The sequence below is a fragment of the Mustela putorius genome, unplaced genomic scaffold (genome assembly GCF_011764305.1).
Source record: "Mustela putorius furo isolate JIRA1106 unplaced genomic scaffold, ASM1176430v1.1 tig00000596_pilon_pilon_pilon, whole genome shotgun sequence".
In the NCBI taxonomy this organism is placed as follows: Eukaryota; Metazoa; Chordata; class Mammalia; order Carnivora; family Mustelidae; genus Mustela; species Mustela putorius.
Genome location: NW_025421428.1, coordinates 10156829 through 10175559, shown reverse-complemented (window position 1 = coordinate 10175559; position 18731 = coordinate 10156829). Strand labels below are relative to the sequence as shown.

The 18731-nt window shown below is 49.1% G+C and overlaps 1 protein-coding gene across 8 annotated transcripts in view; it reads left to right on the top strand.

The window, feature by feature from the left end:
- KYAT1 (kynurenine aminotransferase 1) overlaps positions 1 to 18731 on the top strand; it is a 36250-nt gene that overhangs the window by 13490 nt on the left and 4029 nt on the right. For 4 of the 8 annotated variants that reach the window (XM_013058651.2, XM_013058653.2, XM_013058655.2 and 1 more), the window contains 5 exons: positions 10770 to 10983; positions 13183 to 13241; positions 16137 to 16284; positions 18230 to 18379; positions 18450 to 18536. In XM_013058651.2, coding sequence (XP_012914105.1) covers positions 10770 to 10983; positions 13183 to 13241; positions 16137 to 16284; positions 18230 to 18379; positions 18450 to 18536 — 658 coding nt within the window. The remainder of the gene's footprint in view (positions 1 to 10769; positions 10984 to 13182; positions 13242 to 16136; positions 16285 to 18229; positions 18380 to 18449; positions 18537 to 18731) is intronic. The other 4 variants (XM_013058657.2, XM_013058656.2, XM_013058659.2 and 1 more) reach the window with 1 other exon arrangement.

The following is an 18731-nucleotide window of genomic DNA, read 5'->3' as shown; positions in this document are numbered from 1 at the left end:
AGTAGGACAGAACTGTCCACGGATGGTGCAGTGTGATGCTCACTCCCATGGCCTGAGACTTGCCCCAGCCCACACACACCAGCCACCCCCTGCCCGGGCAGTCTGCTGCAGGAGAAGCGGCTGCTGGTGTCCAGCTTCAGCCCTGAGGCAGTACCAGTGCTTCAGCACATCCTCATCCAGCACGGGCTCTCTTTGCCCTCTGTGGAGCCAGGTTACTCCAAGGCACCTCCTTTGCCCAGAGTCAGGCGGTGCCCAGAGGGGGTGAGGGTCTGTGGTGGTGGCAGAGGACAGGTGAGAGCCATGAGCTGGGATCTTTTCCCTTGGGGGTGTGACCCTCTGCCCTGTGCTAGGCATTGGGTGTTGCAGACCCCTCTCCAATCTCTGGGAGCTCAGTATGAGTGTTCATTGTTATTTTATCATTATTACCAGTGTCTTTGCCTGTTTATGGAGGTGAGGAAAGCACCTGCTTTCCAGGGCTGTTAAAAGGGTCCGATGACATACGGAGTCACTAGTTAGCGCAGTGCCTGGTACAAAGCAAGCGCTCGGGAGATTAGAGCTGATTGCTGATTGTGTTAATATTAGTCCCACCACTGGAATCCAGGGAGATGATAGAGGTATAATTTAGGGCAGAGGAAGTACTGTCACTTTAGGAGAAAGGACAGAATTCATAGATGTGGAATGATGTGGGTAAGGGTGTCAGAGAGAGGACTGTTCTGCTGGACATGTGGAGATTTTAGTCAGGAGACAGAAGAGGGTCCCTTTGGAGGAATCAGCAGGACATTGGGCCCAGAACAGGGCAGCCATCCCTGTATTGGGCAGGGAGACCAACCCTCCCCATGTGCCCAGGATGGTCGCGGTCCTGAGAAACCCCTTAATCCTGAGCAAGCAGGACAGCTGGTCCCCCTAGAACATTGCAACAGGCAGAAGGTGCCTCCTGTGACCAGCACTACACTCAGACTTGACCATGGACTTCATGTCCCCTGGCTGATTGAGGCCGAGGCACCCGGATGCCCCCCCCAGATGACACTGTGGAATGTCCTTCCTCAGATAATAATTACACTACCTCTTGTTGCTCCAAGCTCTGGTTTTTAGCTATAGCCACCAGGGAGTACTTCCTGCAGGGTTCCCCTGGGAAGTGACTCAGTTTGAGAAACTAGAGCATCAACTCTGGCCCGAGGACTTCTCAGCCCCTGACATCTCCCAGCCCTCCTCCACTCCTGGGCCTTTGCACCTCCCTCTCCACCAGAGTCACTTTCCCTGCTTTGGGGCTTTGTGCTAATGCCACTTCCTCCAGGGAGCCCTCCCAAACGCCCACGTTCCCCCAGCCCGTTCCTGGAGCGCCCTCTGGTGTCCCATTGCGTTAGTTTCCAGGAGCTGCCAGCCCGAAGTCCCGCCAAGCTGGGTGGTTTTACACAAAAGTTTTTCTTTCACTGCTCTGGAGACTAGAGGTCCCAAATCAAGGTGTCCGCAGGGTTGCTTTCTCGAAGTCTCTAGAGGTCAATCTGTCCCATAGTTTTCTCTTAGCTTGTGGTGTTGCTGGCAATCCGTGGAGCTCCCTGGCCTGCAGACACCTCCCCAACCCCCATTTCTGCCTCTGTCTTTGCTTGTGTGTCTGTGTCTCTTCTCCCTTCCTCGAAGGACACCAGTCATCCTGGAGTAAGGTCCACTCGAATCCAGTATGACCTTATTCTACATAGATCGCATCTACAAAGACCCTATTTCCACTCATGGATGCCCGGGGTCTTCAAATTCACTTTTGGAGGACACAGTTCAAACTTATGAGGAAATACTTGCAGGACGAATGAAGGAGACAGTGCTTGGGGGCATCTCTTCTCCTCCCGCCTACCCCGGCCGACAGCTCCTGGTCCCTACTGTAGTCTCAGCCCCAGGCCAGGGCTGGGCCCCAGAAGATGCTCTGGAGGAGAAGGTGATGACTGAAGAACGGAGGGAGGCAGTGCCCCTCCTTTGGACAGAATGGATGACTGTCAGTGCTCTGAGATGCTTTGAAAGAAGAGGCTGGGCTGCGTCGGGGTTAAGGAGGGACTAGCTGGGTAGCTGCCCTGGTCAGACTGAACTTACTTCTTATAAGCAGGTGCAAGCCGCTATCAACTTCATGGAATCTTCTAGAGTGGGCAAGCCTGACTATTGTGTGATGAATTATTTTTGTTTATTTCTCTTTTGTAATGAAGTTAGAGCATTCCACGGATAGTGATGAAATTCCGTGAACAGGCGGATTTCATTGGACTTCTGGTTTCCAGTCCTGTTTATAAGGAGCTTGGAAGTCATCCCACCATCCTCGCAAGCAGAAAGCTGGCCAAATCGAAAAATCAACACCTTAGGCCCATTTGAGAAAGGAGCTCACAGGGCAAAAATTAGACAAACCAGCAGATACAGACAATCGTGACTTAGAGGAACAGAGACTTCCACGTGGCCCAATTCTGGGGGACGAAAACTTAAACATAATGGACAAATTGCTGGAGGCCCAGCGTGGACATGTCTGAGAATTCAAGACACTAGGAGGGTCCACAGTCCAACCCTGGTCTGCCACCAGGGTTTGTTAATACAGCTTTATTTTTTGTTAAGTTTTTTTTTTTTTTTTTTTTAAGGAAGGAGAGCAAGAGGAAGCATGAGCGGGGAAGTGGGGCAGAGGGAAAGGGAGTAGCAGACTGTCCCCTGCCACAGCTGAGGAGCTGTGACAGACACTGTAGGCCCTGCAAAGCCCACAGTATATACTGTGGCCCAGTACAGAAAAAGTTTGCAGACGCTGCTCTGGAAGGAGAGTGGCTATAGGGCCACAACTAACAGGTAGACGGGAGTGGCAAGTGTGGCCGGGGGTGGACGGCAAGCGAAAGGGACAGTGGCAGGAAATGGCTGGGACAGGTGGCCTCACAGCTGATTTCACGGGGCCCTCTAGAACATGGTAAAGATTTTGGATTTTATTCTTAGTAGGAGGATTTAGGAAGAGAAAAGCAGCCTCTAGAATCCAGGAGCTGGCCTGACACCCACAGATAGGACTTGTGTTGTGTTGAACACAACTGCGCGGTACATCGGTATCAGACAAGGCCACGTGGCCACCATGAGAAATCCGGAAGAAAAAAAAACACAACGCTCTGCAATCATGTCTGAACACAAACGGACATGAACGTTGTCGAAGCCATTGGAAACCCAGTGCCCCCCTCTCCTGGCACACCTGGGCTGGTTCTCTAAGTATAGCCAGCCTCACTTGAACCTGCCTCCCTATAGAGATGATTATTGGGGGGCGCCTGGGTGGCTCAGTCAGTTAAGCGTCCAACTCTTTGTTTTTTTTTTTTTTTTAAAGATTTTATTTATTTATTTGACAGAGATCACAAGCAGGCAGAGAGGCAGGCAGAGAGAGAGGGGGAAGAAGGCTTCCCGCTGAGCAGAGAGCCCGACGCGGGACTCGATCCCAGGACCCTGAGATCATGACATGAGCCAAAGGCAGAGGCTTTAACCCACTGAGCCACCCAGCGCCCCTTCTCTACCTACTTGTGATCTCTGTCTGTCAATTAAATAAATAAAATCTTTAAAAACAAAAACAAAAAAACAAGTAGGTAGAGAAGCAGGCAGAGAGAGAGAAGGAAGCAGGCTCCCCACTGAGCAGAGAACCCGATGCGGGGCTCGATCCCAGAACCCTGGGATTATGACCTGAGCTGAAGGCAGAGTCTTTAACCTGCTGAGCCACCCAGGCGCCCCAACCAAGCATCCAACTCTTGATTTAGGTTTAGGTCACAATCTCCGGGTCCTAAGATTGAGCCCTGCCTGTGGCTCTGCGTTCAGCGGGGAGTCTGCTTGTCCCTCTCCCTCTGCCCCTCCCCTCGCTCATGCAGACTCTCTCTCAAATAAATTAATAAATAAAACCTTTAAAAAAAAAAGATTATTGTGATATCGAACCATAAAGTGATCTAGCTTCCCTGAACCCTCCCCCAAATTACTTTGCCAAAGTCCAAATACCATAATAAGTTCCAACAGCCTCTCACTGAGACCCCCCGGGCCCCTGGCATGCATTCCCTCACCGCAACTTCTCAGTCTCTCCTGATCTCTTGCGACTGAGGGCACTGATGAGGGTTTAGCCATGAGACCTAATTTCCTGTTAATGAAAAAGAAAACAAAATCACAGCATCTTGAACAAGATCCATCCCCTACCCCAAGTCCAGAGATCACCGATGGTTCCCCGATTATCACAGGCCCAGGCTCCTTCCATGTTGTGGCTGTGACTTCTACCTCAGACGTGTGGAACCTTCGAAATACATACAAAAGTAGAGTAGAGTGTGCTGACCTGCCCAGTCTCACCCATGGCCTGGCTTACTCCCTCTGTTCTCCTATCCACTTCCTACTTCCACCATCTGGATCATTTTGGATTATTTTGAAGCAAATCCCAGATATTATGTTGTCAGTATTTCAAGAGACATCTCTAAAATGCCTGGGTGGCTCAGTCGGTTAAGTGTCTGCCTTCGGTTCAGGTCATGATCCCAAGTTCCTGGGATCGAGTCCCCCATCGGGCTCTCTGCTCCGCAGGAAGACTGAACACACCCTGCTTGTGTTCCGTCTCTCGCTGTGTCTCTGTCAAACAAATAAATAAAATCTTTTTTAAAAAAGATAAAATCTTTTAAAAAAGAGACATTTCTAAAATATAAGGACTGTTACAAGGAAAGAAAGATATCCCCGATACCATTAGCACAGCCAATAAATTACTGATTTCTTCGTATCGTACGTTACCCAGTCAATGCTCACATTGGTCCCTCAGACTCACCCCTAACATCTGGGGACCCTCAATGGAGCCCACACAGCGGATGTCTAGATATTTGCAAGTCTAATGAAGCTTTGCTGGGGGGCGCTCCCCCCGCCCCGGGCCCCACAGCCCTCTCCCCAAGGACCACCCTCGAGTGACAGTGCCTAAGGATGGTATGATCTACCCAGCCTTTCCTGCCTGGCACAGTTTCGAACCTGAAATGAGAACTAACAAGTCCTAAGTAGTCAAGCTTGGAGGGGGCGGGGTGTGGGGCGGTGTAGGGTCTCAAGGAGGCTGGCGCCCCATTACCTGGGGAACCTGAAGTGACTAGCTCAAAACCAAGCAGACTCTTTCTCTCTGGTTCACCACCCTCCACACCCACCCCCCAAACACAGGTGGGGTCTTCTCCACATGCAACTCCCAGGGTGAGCCTTCTGTCTGTCTCTCCCTGTCTCTATCTCTGGCTCTGAGCCCTGCATCCTCAGGTCAAAGAGGTCCAGTTCAACCCGTTCTTCCTTTTCCCGTAACCCCGCTTGCTCAATCAGTTACCAGATTTTCCAGACATTCCCTAAGAAATTGATAAGGAATAAACACCTTGGTGTGTTTTTCTTGAGTGCTTGCCCTGTGGGGGAGGGGTCCTGGATGGCAGGGGCACCATTTATAGCCCGGGGTTTTGTGGATCACAATCCCAGGTGCCCATGTGATGTGGTTCTAGAATGAGCATAGATGAGGTTCAGCAGGGTGGAGTCTGGAACCGCCGACCGGGAAAGAATTCTTGCGATGTCTTTGGTGCAAAATGGTCATTTTATTAAAGCACGGGGACAGGACCTGTGAGCAGGAAAAGCTGCTGCCCCAGGTTGTGAGGGGCAGCTGATTATAGACTATGCGACTTGGGGGAGGTAAGGAAAAAGGGAGGTTTCGAGAAAGAACTTTCATGTTATCAAAGAAGACCTACAGGATCCCGGAGGCTTTGCTATTTGTCAAAGTTGGTTTTCCTTCTAGTAAGGCATTAAGAGCAAGACAGTTGGGAGCTTCCTCCTATCACACGTCCTTGTTAATGAGCTGCAGGTTTAAAAGAAATTCTATTTTATTGACCTTTCCTCCTGCCTCAGCCTCCCTCAATTTTATGGTGATGTTAGGGCTTCGGGAAACTGAGTTACAGGTCTCTGGAAGTCAGGCTATTGATAGGAAAGCTTCTTCCTTGTAAATCACCAGGACATTTGTAAACGGAAGGAGATTCAGGTCCTGCAGGATTGTGATCTCCTGAGTTAACTGTTTTGCCTTTAGGGCAGCCCAGAGCCATGTCCCATGTATCCCGCGGGTCGTGGGAGGGGGTGTTGTGGGGTGTCAGCTTCTGCTTTGTCCTCTGCTTGCCTTCTGTTCCCTCATCACATGCACTGCATGCGGGGGGTCTCCTCTGCCTCTCAGCCTTCTGTTTTGACCAAGTCGGACCTACAGAAAAGGAGAAAGAACCGTGCAGTGGCCACACATCTGCCTAGCACCCACATTCAGCCCTCGCTCCCGTGGACCACCGGCACTTGCAAACGCCTCTCTCTGCCCTACCCTTGTTTCTGAATGTCTTTGCTGAATCTTTTCTTTTTTGGTAGATATGTTCTGGCCGAAGCAACTTTAAGATGATAAGTGCTTATTGCTATTTTTTTTTCAAAGATTTTATTTATTTATTTGAGAGAGAGAGAGAGAGCACAAGCAGGGGGAAGGGGAGAGGCAGAGGGAGAAGCAGATTCCGCAATGAGATTCCCTACGTGGGGCTCCATCCCAGCACCGGGAGATCACAATCTGAGCCAAAGGCAGAAGCTTAACCATCTGAGCCACCCAGGCTCCCCTCTGAATCTTTTGAAAGCAAGTTGCAGACATCCGACCCTTCACTCCTAGATACTTCACGTGGCTCCTAAGAATGCCATCCCCCCATGGGAACGCCCCGCGTTATCGCCCTCAAAGAAATTGACCAGCCGTGCCCTCCGATGGACAGGCCATATTCAGATATGCCACAGCTGTGCCACAGATACCCTTTAGGAACTTTCACTGTTCTTGTCACCCATCCTGGATCCAGTTAAGGGTCATATGTTGCATTTGCTTGCTGGGTCTCTTTGACAGCAAACCCCCGCCCCCACCCCTGAGGTCCCCAAACCCTCACCTCTTTGTCAGTGCAGTGTTCTGACCCCCCTGGAAGAGAAATGGAAGGAAGGAAGGCTGGAAGGAAAAGTCTCAGACGGCGGCGCAGTTCTCAGAAAATTTCAGCAAGGGCGCCTGGGTGGCTCAGTCAGTGAAGCATCGACCTTCAGCTCAGGTCATGATCCCAAGGTCCTGAGATCGAGCCCTGCATCGGGCTCCCTGCTCAGTGAGGAGCCTGCTTCTCCCTCTGCCTCTGCCTACCTCGCCCCCCCCACACCGTCTCATGAATAAGTACAGAAAATCTTTGAAAATAAATAAAATTTTTTTCAAAAGAAAATTTCAGCGAAACCAGTGGGAGTCCTTGGAAGTACCTCATCTCCCAATGACAGTCGGCCTCGCTGTCTTCCAGACACTGGAAGGAACAGCCAGGGAAGCACATGGAGGTACAGACCCAGCACTGGGGACTCGGGATGGAGCCCTCACCGTTTCCTCAGTCAGTTAGGCTCCTGGCAGAGGCACATATTGTTGTGGCCATCACAGGGATACTGCCTTAAAAAAAAAAAAAACCTTAGTGATTTTTACTTTACTTTATTTTTATTTTTTACAAGGTTATTTATTTATTTTATTTATTATTGTTATTTTTATTTTTTTAAGTAGGCTCTGCACTGGGCATGAGCTCACAACCCTGAGATGAAGACCTGAGCTGAGATCAAGAGTCAGACAACTGAAAAAATTGGGGAGTTGGGTATCTGCCTTTGGCTCGTGTCATGTCCTTCAGGTCCTGGGATCGAACCCCATGTCGGGCTCTCTCTCTCTCTCAAATGAATAAATAAAATCTTAAGGAAAAAAAAAAAAAGAGTTAGACACCTATCTGACTGAGCCATGCAGGCATTTCTAAAGATTTTGTATTTTTAAGTAATCTCTACACCCAACGTGGGGCTCAAACCTATGACCCGAAGATCAAGAGTTGCACGGTCTATCAACTGAGCCAACCAGGCACCCCTAACCTTGGTGATTTAAAAAAAAAAAAAATTTATTGAGATATAATGATATGCACATAGCGTATAATTCAACCGTTCCAAGTGTACCTTTCACCGGTTTTTAGCATGGCCACACCACCGTCTAACTTCAGAACATTTCATTAGGGCGAAAAGATACCCAGTAACTGTAGCAGTCTGTCCACATTCCCCAACCCACCCTCCCACCCCCAGCCCAAGGCAATCCACGATCTACTCTCTATCTCGAGAGTCTTGCCTGCTTAGTGTAAATGAAATCATATAATGTGTGGTCTTTTGTGAGTGGCTTCTTTTACTCAGCACCATGCTGTCAAGACTCACCTGTGTTGCAGCAGGTGTCAGAACCTCCTCCCCTGTTGTTGCCAAATGATTTTCCATCCCATGGATCTACCACATTTTATTACCATCCTGTAGCGGACACTTAGGTTGCTACCACCTTATAATGCTGGCATAAACATGCACATACAAGTCTTTGTGTGAGCACATGTTTTCACTCCTCTGGGTTACATACCTAGGAATGGAGTTGCTGGGTCATATCTTTTTTTTTTTTTTTTTAAGATTTTATTTATTTATTTGAGAGAGAGAGAGAGCACGAGAAGGGGGAGGGGTCAGAAGGAGAAGCAGATTCTCCACTGAGCAGGGAGCCCAACATGGGACTCAATCCCGGGACTCCAAGATCATGACCTGAGCCAAAGGCAATCGCCCAGCCAACTGAGCCACCCAGGTGTCCCGCTGGGCCATATCTTAAGTAGTTCTGTGTTTATTATTTGGAGGGCCTGCCAGACCATTTTGCGTAACAGCCACACCACTTACATTCCCAGAAGCAATGTACCAGGCTTTCAGTTTCTCAACATCCTTGAAGCATCGTTAGACATTTGTAATCCTCTGACTTGTGTGTCTGTCTTTTGGGTGTGTGTTTTCCTGGTGCCCAAGGGTATTTAACGTACCTGCAGGCTGTAGGGCCAAAGAAAGAGAAAGGCAGCATTTTGGGGAAGGGGTGGCAATGCCATTTATTTTCCCATTTTGATCTTAAAGGCAGCCACCTTGCTGAGCGTTCGTTAATTTTACCAGTTTGTATATTTGAATTATTGTGTGTAGTTAACTGTATCCCCTTGCAAATAGTGGGATATTATTTCTTTCGGGTCTTATACATGTAATTTCCTTTTCTTGGCGCACCAGCTGGGACTTCCAACACAGTGGTGAAAGGAAGTGGTGATAGAGATTTCTTTGAATTTTGTTCCTACTTTCCAGAGAATTTGCGGGGCTCCTGGGTGGCTCAGTCGGTTAAGCATCTGACTTCAGCTCAGGTCATGATCTCCAGGTCCGGGGGTCAGGCTCGAGGCTCCATGAGGAGCCTGCTTGTCCCTCTCCCTCTGCCCCTCCTACCTGTCACTCATGCTCTTTCTCCCTCTCTCAAATAAATAAGTAAAATCTCTAAAGAATAAAAATAAAGAGAATGTGTTTTGCCATGTAAGTCTCTAGCTGATAAGCTTCATATATCCTTGAAACACTTGTAATTACCCCCGATATTTGCTGTGGCCATTCTAGCAAGTACGAAGTGGCATTTGCCCAGTGACTAAGGATGCTGAACACCTTTTCATATGCCTATATTAGCCCTTTGTGTAGTCTTCCTTGGAGAAATTCAGATTCATGATTTGCAAATACTTACCCCCATACTTTTATCTTTTCACTCTGTTGATGGTATCCTTTGAGGCACGGAAGTTTTTGATTCGGGTAAAGTCCCTTGTATCTATTTTTTTCTTTTGTTGCCCACGCTTTTGGTGTCGTACCTACAAAACCGTCTTCTAACTCAAGATCACAAAGACAGGCTCCTGTTTTCTTCTGGGAGTTTTATAGCTTTAGCTCTTGTGTTTAGATCCATGATCTACAATGTGTTAGTTTTGTGTATGGTGTGAGGTAGGGGTACACATTCACTCTTCTGCCTGTGAATATCCTTATCCAAGCACCATTTGTTGAAAGACTGTTCTTTCCACATTGAATTTTCTTTGCACTCTTGTCATATGGCAAGTGACCATATGACCACTGACCATGGGAGAGTCTTATTTCTGGACTCTCACTATGATTCCATTGACTTATATGTCTGTCCTTATGCTAATACCATCCTTTCTTGGTTCTTGTAAGCTTTGAAATTGTGCATCAAGCCCTCCAACATTTTTCTTCCTTTCCAAGGCATTCTTTTTTTTTTTTTTTGCATTCATTTTTTTAAAGATTTTATTTATTTATTTGACAGAGAGAGATCATTAGAGAGAGAGAGGGAAGCAGGCTCCCTGCTGAGCAGAGAGCCCGATGTGGGACTCAATCCCAGGACCCTGAGATCATGACCTTGAGGCAGCGGCTCAACCCACTGAGCCACCCAGGCGCCCCTGCATTCATTTTTTAAATGTAAGTTTCTTTTCATCTATCCTGCCCTGGACTTTTTCCCCCTTAACTTTATTTGTTGAAGAAACAAAGTCATTTGTGGATCACCTCTCCATGGTATCATTTAACATATTCTTCTGTCCCTTGTGTTTTAGTAACCCAGTGGCAGGATCTGATCTAGATTTGGTTTTAGCACGGAGGTGATTTGCAGGAGGTGTGTGTGTTTCCAGACTCAGAACATAATGTGGGATCAACTCTCCCTGTGGTGTTAGGGGTCATCCATGATCTTCACCTGGATCTTTTTTTTTTTTTCTTTTGTTAGAGGTAATTTATATTTTGAAAGGGTCCCTCTGGTTTCTGGGGGTCAGGGGGTTGTAGGTGTGAGGGATAATCATGCAAGAAAGCACTTGTTGCCATGCCTGGCACACAGTGACCAGTCAATAAATATTAGCTCTTATTGTTGCTGCTGCTGTTGTTGTTGTTATTGTTAGAGCTGTGTGTGTGGGATCCATACCCTGGCCTCGGAGCCATTTTTTGGCCAGAGCGTTCTCCTCCCTCTTCTCTGCCTCTGGAGGAGAAGTCACCAGTGTCCCAAGGCCCAAGGGAGGCATGTTCAGGAATGTGGCTGCCATCTATTTGCACCTGGCTGGGCTCTTCCAGAGAAAGAAGGCTGGAACTTCTCTCACTCGGTGCATGCACCAGACTGTAAGTGCTCTAGTCCCACCTGTTTTGCTGTCCAGCTCAGAGCCCCGATGACCTGGCATGGTCCCAGCTTCAAAGCTGTGCATGATGCCCCTCTTTCAGGACGCCTTCCTTGACTCTAGCCTGGAGGGAACCCCTCCCTTGCTCTTTCCTCTAACCTTGAACTTGTAGCTCTGCATCTGAATGGTCTGCATGGAGCTGTGCTGCCTGCCCTTCATCCCCTAAGCCCAGCCTAGTGTTCAGTACACAGTAGGTGCTCAGTAGACATTGGCTGAGGAATACATTATACATAAGTCCAAAAACAGGCACTGTTTCCTCACTTAATGCAGTTACTGTGTGTCATACTTGAGGGTCACTCCTTTGAGTTCCCCCAGGTTTCTGTGCTTGCATGATATTTATCTCCTTCCTATTCTCATTCACCTCCATTCACCTACTTTGTTCTCTCTCTCTCTATGCCTTTGTAGCCCGGTACCCCTTACCCCACCCCAACCTTCTCAAACTTCCCTCGCCCCAACATGCACCCTCACCTCCCCCCCAACTTCATCTTCATTGTATGTATTTTTAAGATTTTATTTTTAAGTAACCTCTACACCCAACATGGGGCTTGAACTCACAACCCTGAGGTTAGAGTCACATGTTCTGTTGACTGGGCCAGCCAGGCGCCCCTCTATCTTCTTAAAAATGATGTATCCCCAATTCAACAGTAATTCCTTATAGCATTGAAACCACGATCCCATCAATGATATGCTGTTATTGTATGGGCTAGTAAGGGGGGCGGGAAGTGCCAGTCAGATTCATGCTGGAGATTCTGAGATACGTTTGAATTCAGAGAACATGCAAGGGAAAAAAAAAAAAAACAAACCATATATCAGAATCAATCCCATCTGGTGTGATCTCCATACCAAGAAAAAATGGAACCATAGAAAAATATACACATGAGGTACCTGGCTGGCTCAGTTGGAAGAGCATGCAACTCTTTTTTTTTTTTTTTTAATTTCTTTTATTTATTTGACAGATCACAAGCAGGCAGAGAGGCAGAGAGAAGCAGGCTCCCCACTGAGCAGAGAGCTGGACGTGGGGCTGGATCCCAGGACTCTGAGATCATGACCTGAGCCGAAGGCAGTGGCTTAACCCACTGAGCCACCCAGGCACCCCGAGCATGCAACTCTTGATCTCAGGGTTATGAGTTTAAGCCTCACCTTGGGTGTATACATTACTTAAATATATAAACTTGAAAGAAAGAAAGAAAGAAGGGAAAATCACACACATGTAGTTAAATCACCTATAATTCCACCACTCAGAGAGAATCTTTGTTAACATTTTGATGTATTTATCTTCCAAACTTTTTTTCGCCTACTCCTATATGGTTATAGAAAACTGTACGTGTATACAAATACGTAGTAGGGTATTTTTTTTTACAAAACATAATCATACTGTATGTACTGTTTTGTAGCCCGTTTTATTGATGTCAGCACATCCAATTGATAAATATTCTCGAAAAGCATGATTTTTCTTGGGCACCTGGCCAGTTCAGTCGGAGGACCATGAGACTCTTGATCTCAGGGTCGTGAGTTGGAGCCCCATGTGGGGCATAACGTTTACTTTTAAAAAAAATTTTTTTTTAAGATTTTATTTATTTATTTGACAGAGAGAAAGATGGCGAGAGAGGGAACACAAGCAGGGGGAGTGGGGGGAGGTAGGAGCAGGCTTCCTGCCAAGCAGGGAGCCCGATGAGGGGCTCGATCCCAAGACCCTGGGATCATGACCCAAGCCAAAGGCAGACACTTAACTGAGCCACCCAGGCGCCCCAAAACATTTTTTTTTTAAATGTGATTTTTCTCATCTATAAAATGGGCCCAGCCAGGTTGTTCTGAGTTTAGCATGGCCGTCCTAAAGGGAAGCTGCCGTCCTAAACGCAGGCTGCATGTTGGCCAAGGTGTGGCCTTCCTCCCCCTCCTGCTGCCCCTCCACCTCCTCAACCTGCCTGTCCGGTCCGAATCTGGTCGGAGTCTCAGGACCCGCGGAGCCAAGGCTGGTGGGTGGGGCATGTGGGGGCGGGGCCGCCGGCATGGGGCGGAGCCAGGCCCACAGGCGGGCTCCCTGGGAGAGCCGATCTGCCGCGCTGCTTCAAGGGGGCGGGGGCTGTGGTGGGAAAAAAAGCCCGACTCCACCACTCTGACCTTCTGCTCGCTCTGTCTCCAGTTCGCCATGTCCAAGCGGCTCCAGGCTCGTCGGCTGGACGGGATTGACCACAACCCATGGTGAGCTCCGCAGGGCTGGGGAAGCGTGTGGGGTCCTCTCTCGGGCGTGAGGGTGGGACAGGGCTGGGGGGGGGGGTCTGGGTCTGCATTAACTCGGGGGTACCCAGGACGGCCACCGTGCTGGGACTGAGGTTTGCAGCCACAGCCTGGGAGAGGTGAGACTGGGAGCCACGGGCTTGGGTTCCAATCTCAGCTTCACCTTGCTCTTGGCTGGGGCGCGGGGTGGGGTGGGGGGGTGGGCAGTGACACCTGCTCTGAACCTCAGCTCCCCAATGGCAAAATGGAGCTAATTACATCTACCTTGAAGGGCCTTGGGGGGATAAGGCAAAACGCTGTATTAAATGCTGTATCAACGTATGAAATGAAATGAATGATATGCTGTATGAAGGCATCAGGCTTGGGGCTTTCCAGGGATTTTATTTCCCACTTAGTACAGAGTAAAATAAAGTAAGATAATGTAAAATACAGGCAGCTCTGCACTGGACATGAGCTGAGGTTAATTTCTTTTCTCTGTTGACTTGTTCTAAATTTGAAAGACACGTGTGCCCGTGGTTACTAGTAATACAATGGATGAAGTAAGAAGGTGTATAAGAAAAATGCAGGGATTTTTCCTAATCGCCCCACCCCGCCTCACCTTTGGCCAGCAGCACAGAGGCGCAGACTCAGAAGATCCACAGTCACATGCTCTACCTACCCCCTGAGCCAGCCACGCCCCCGACATCCCTGTACTTTCAAAAAAAAGTTGTTGGCTGTCGTTTTCATAAAACATGGGAGCACTTTTATCTTTCTTTCTTTCTTTTTAAAGATTTTATTTATTTATTTGACAGAGAGGGGTCACAAGTAGGCAGAGAGGCAGGCAGAGAGAGAGAGAGAAGGAAACAGGCTCCCCGCTGAGCAGAGAGCCCGATGCGGGGCTTGATCCCAGGACCCCAGGATCATGACCTGAGCCGAAGGCAGAGGCTTTAACCCACTGAGTCACCCAGGCGCCCCATCTTTCTTTCTTTCTTTCTTTGAGAGAGAGCAGGTGTGCTCCTGCCATAGGGATGGAAGGTGGGGGGAGGGGCAGAGGGAGAGAGACTCCTAGGCAGGCTCCTTGTCCAGCACAGAGCACGGCTCAGGGCTCAATCTCACGACCCAGGGAGCAGAACCTGAGCCAAATTCAGGAGTTGGGCCCTCAATCGATTGAGCCACCCAGGAGCACCCCCCACAACCATTTTTTTCTTTCAAGACCCCCCCTGAACCCCCCCACCTCCATGTACAGCATTTTGTGATTTGCAAAGATCCTCTGCCTGATACTCCATGGTGTTTGGGACAGAGGAGCCAGACCCAAAACCTCTCTAGTATCTGACTGCCCCCCTCGGTAATGCCACCTTCTGTCCTGTCTGTGAGGGAGGCTGGGCAGCCTCGTGGGCCTTTGCAGATAAGATAGAGTCCAACTCGGACTAGGAGACAGGCTGGGAGAGTCAGCAAGACACTTTCCTGACTCAGAGACCCAGCAGTCTCTTGAACCCAACACCCCCATTATACAGAAGGGGAGGTTGAGGCCGAAGGAGGCCAAGTCTCATGGGCAAAGGCAGGGCGGAGCAGAAGCAGGCCTGGGGAGAATGTACAGGACAGGAGTGGGGGTGCCAGAGGGCCATGCGAGTCTAGATAAAAAAGGGCCTGAGGTTCTGCTAACCCCAAAGTGCTGGCCTGAGAGGTTCAGAACCCAACCTAGAGGGCAGCTGGTTTCTGCAGGGCTTAGTGGAGCTTAGTTTCCTTGTCTCGATTACCACGGAACATCTGCCACCCAATTTTGCATCTCAGCTCTGCCCTCAGGTGCTGTGTGACTCTGGGCAGGTCACTAGCCTCTCTGAGCGTCAGCAACTTCAGAAGTATTATGGGGCTCTGGGGAGAAAATGACAGTTTTAGATGCAACAATATTTATTGGCATGCAAATTCAGCGCAGCCAAGGCTGACTGCTCTGCCCGCCAGCCAGTCTGCAACCACACAACGGCCTCTCATGCAGCCTCTCAGCCTCTCTCTGTTTCCCTGAGGAGCTGACCACCAGCGGGGGCCAGAAATGGCAGATGGTGGGGGCTGGTGGGACCCCAGTCTGTCCAGGCAAATGGTCTAGAGCATAAACTTTGCTTGGAGCCAATGTAGAAACAAAGGCTGGCTGGGCCCTGCACAAACTGGGAGTCCTCGGGCAAATCGCTACGAGCCTCAGCGTCTCCATCCCCACTGTGACTTGGGAATAGGACAAATGCATACGTATGGGAAACTTTTTATTGAGCACATTATTTTTTTTTTTAAGATTTTATTTATTTGACAGAAAGAGACAGCAAGGGGAGTGGGAGAGGGAGGAGCAGGCTTCCCGCTGAGCAGGAAACCTAATATGGGGCTTGATCCCAGGACCCTGGGATCATGATCTGAGCCTAAGCAGATGCTTAACTGAGCCACCCAGGCGCCCCTTGAGCACATATTTCAAACTGTAGTTCGTGAAATCCACTTAGGAAGTCTCAACAGATATTTCTAAAGAATGTGTAGGATAGGGCCACCTTGGGGGCTCGGTCAGGGGAGCGTCGGGCTCCCTATCTCCGCTCAGGTCTTGATCTCAGGGTTGTGAGTTCACGTCCCACACTGGGATCCATGCAGGGCATGGAGCCTACTTTAAAAAAAAACAGGACCCCGGCCTGTTAAGTGGCCCACTGTTAAGTGGCCCAGTGCTTGGCCCACTTAATCCCAAAGCAGGGACCAGTTTTGACCCTCACACTGATCTCAGGCTGGGGCAGACGCGTTTAACTGCCCAGTTTTTCTGGAATGAGCCCAGTGCATTGTTCATCCTGTCCTGGAGAGAGCCGCTCACCTCCAGGTTCCAGGTGGCCTGGTGTCAACTCTCTGTTTGTTGCTCAGGGTGGAGTTTGGTAAAATGGCCAGTGAGTATGATGTCGTGAACTTGGGCCAAGGCTTCCCCGACTTCCCACCCCCAGACTTCGCCATTCAAGCCTTTCAGCTCGCCCTCAACAGTGACTTCATGCTCAACCAGTACACCAAGGCATTTGTGAGTCTCAGCTTCACCCAGGGCCCTGGGATGCAGGCCTCAAGGAGGCCCTGGGGGAGGAAGGGTCAGGCCTTTCTGAACATCAGGCCCACGTGGGTATCAGCGTTCTGGAGCAGAGCCCAGAGAATTCAGTGTGGCTGTAGTTCATTGTTCACTGAGTGTCTCCTCTGTTCCAGGCCCTGGGACCGCTCATGGTCTGGGGAGAGACAGACAAAAAAAAATGAGCTGGGAGCTCAGGGTCTAGTAGGAAAAGCAGACAAAAAAAAAAAAAAAAAGAAAGAAAGAAAACAAAGCAGAAAATAAAGGTATTTGATATGCTGTAATAGGGGAAGATGGGGTGCTGTGGGAGCAAGAAGAAGGGAATGAAATCTGGGGAGACCAGAGAAGGCTTCCTGGAGGAGGTGGCGTGTAAGCTGCGTCTCAAAAGACAAGCTGCTGACCCATCTGACTCCAAATCCAGACTCTTTCTGTAAAGGTCATAGGGTAAATATTTGTCAGTCCTTGGTTTAGTAAAGCAGTAAATGCTTCTTAAACTTTGGTATGCATCAGAATTACCTGGAGGGAGTTTTGTCCAGTTCCGCCACCCAGAGGTAACTATGACCAAGAGTTTTCTACTTCACTGAGCATTTAGACTTTAAACTTTTAACGTTTTAAAGTGCTTATATAAACACACATGCTCACACATACCCATATACCTAACATATGAGATTTGAGGGTTTTGGCACAAACAGACTCATACTATAATGCTCTGTAACCTGTTTATTTCACTAAACAGCTTGTCATGGGCAACTTTCCATGTCAGAATAGCCTCATTCTCTTTAAGGGCCACGTGGTATTCCCCTGCTTAGCTGTGCTATAAATTCTTGAACCTGCCCTGCTCTGATGGGCTGGTTTGACTATCTCACTTTTATAAACAATGACACAGTGAATATTGCTGTGTGTATGTCTTTACACATGTGTGAGCCTTTCTCTCAGATAAAACCCTGGAAGCCAAACTAGAGAGTCAAAGGGTGTAAGCATTTAAAGATGTGATGGATATCTTGCTGTCCAAAAAGGTTTACTCACATCCCCACCAACACGCTGGTCTCCTACTATTGCCAGCCATGAGCATTTCCGATCTTTTTAATACTGACATATTCTTAGAGCAATATTTCATTGTTGCTTTTATTTTTCTTCAGTTATTATCCTTTTCATATGTGCACTGGGCATCGGTCCTTTTTCTTTCGTGACCAACTCCATTTCTTCATTTGGGTCTCTATCTTTGTCTTGTTGTTTTGCAAGAGCTCTTTATATATTAAATATCTGACCTCTTTCTCCTAGTCTGCAATGTTTTGTCTTTTAACTTGGCTCCTGGTATGTTTTGCTGGACAGAAATTTTTAATTTTTACATGGTCCAGACTGGTTGAGTGAATTAGTTGGTGAAGTTCTAGACCTTGGGGTTTCAGGCCTTTGGCTTAGCCTCAAGACAAGCGTATGGATCCAACCTTCCTCTCATAGTGGGGTGCTTCCATAAAGTCCCCCTTCCTGCTCAACTGTGCATGACCTTGAGCACGTCATTTCCTACCTCTGGGTCTCCATTTCTCTACCTAGCAAATTGTGGGGATCAAATAATACGTGTCTTCCAAGGCTTTTGGGATGAGCCGATGGCACAGATGTGCTTCTTAAACTGAGAAGGAAGGGGTTCAGTCATGGAGTTGCCACCACCATGGGGCTCCGTTGGACGGTTCTCCACAAAATACACACTCTGTCCGGTTCTCCACCAAATTCTAGCCCTGGGCGTTGGGCCTGCACAGAACAGGCTCGATGGCCAGCGCTGGTGGAGGACATGAAAGGCCAAATTTGCCTCAGGCTTGCGGCTGGAAAGTGCCAGAACTCCCTGGATGCAGCTGAGCAGGAGGGTGGGCCCAGGCTGAGCCAGGCGGGCTGACGGCTGCTGTTCTGCCAGGGTTACCCACCCCTGACAAAGATCTTGGCAAGTTTCTTTGGGAAGCTCCTGGGACAGGAGATAGACCCGCTCAAGAACGTGCTGGTGACTGTGGGTGCCTATGGAGCCCTGTTCACAGCCTTCCAGGCCCTGGTGGACGAAGGAGATGAGGTGAGTGAGCAGGGCTCGGGCTGGGTCGGGATGAGGGCCAAGGGGCCAGCTAATCTGATCCTTTTGCTAGGTCATCATCGTGGAGCCCTTCTTTGACTGTTACGAACCCATGACATTGATGGCAGGGGGTCGCCCTGTGTTTGTGACCTTGAAGCCGGTGAGGATGCTGGGGAGGGTGTGGGTAGGCAGAGGGGTCCAAGGAGTGTGTCGTGTTGGCCCCTGGGAGGGGGGAAAGAAGGAAGGATGGGGGGCTGTCCAGGGTCCCAGAGGAGAGAGGGCGGAAACAGATGCCCATGGAGGAGGGCCAAGTCCCAGGAGCTGAAGGTCGGCCAGGGAATTAATTGGTGCCCAC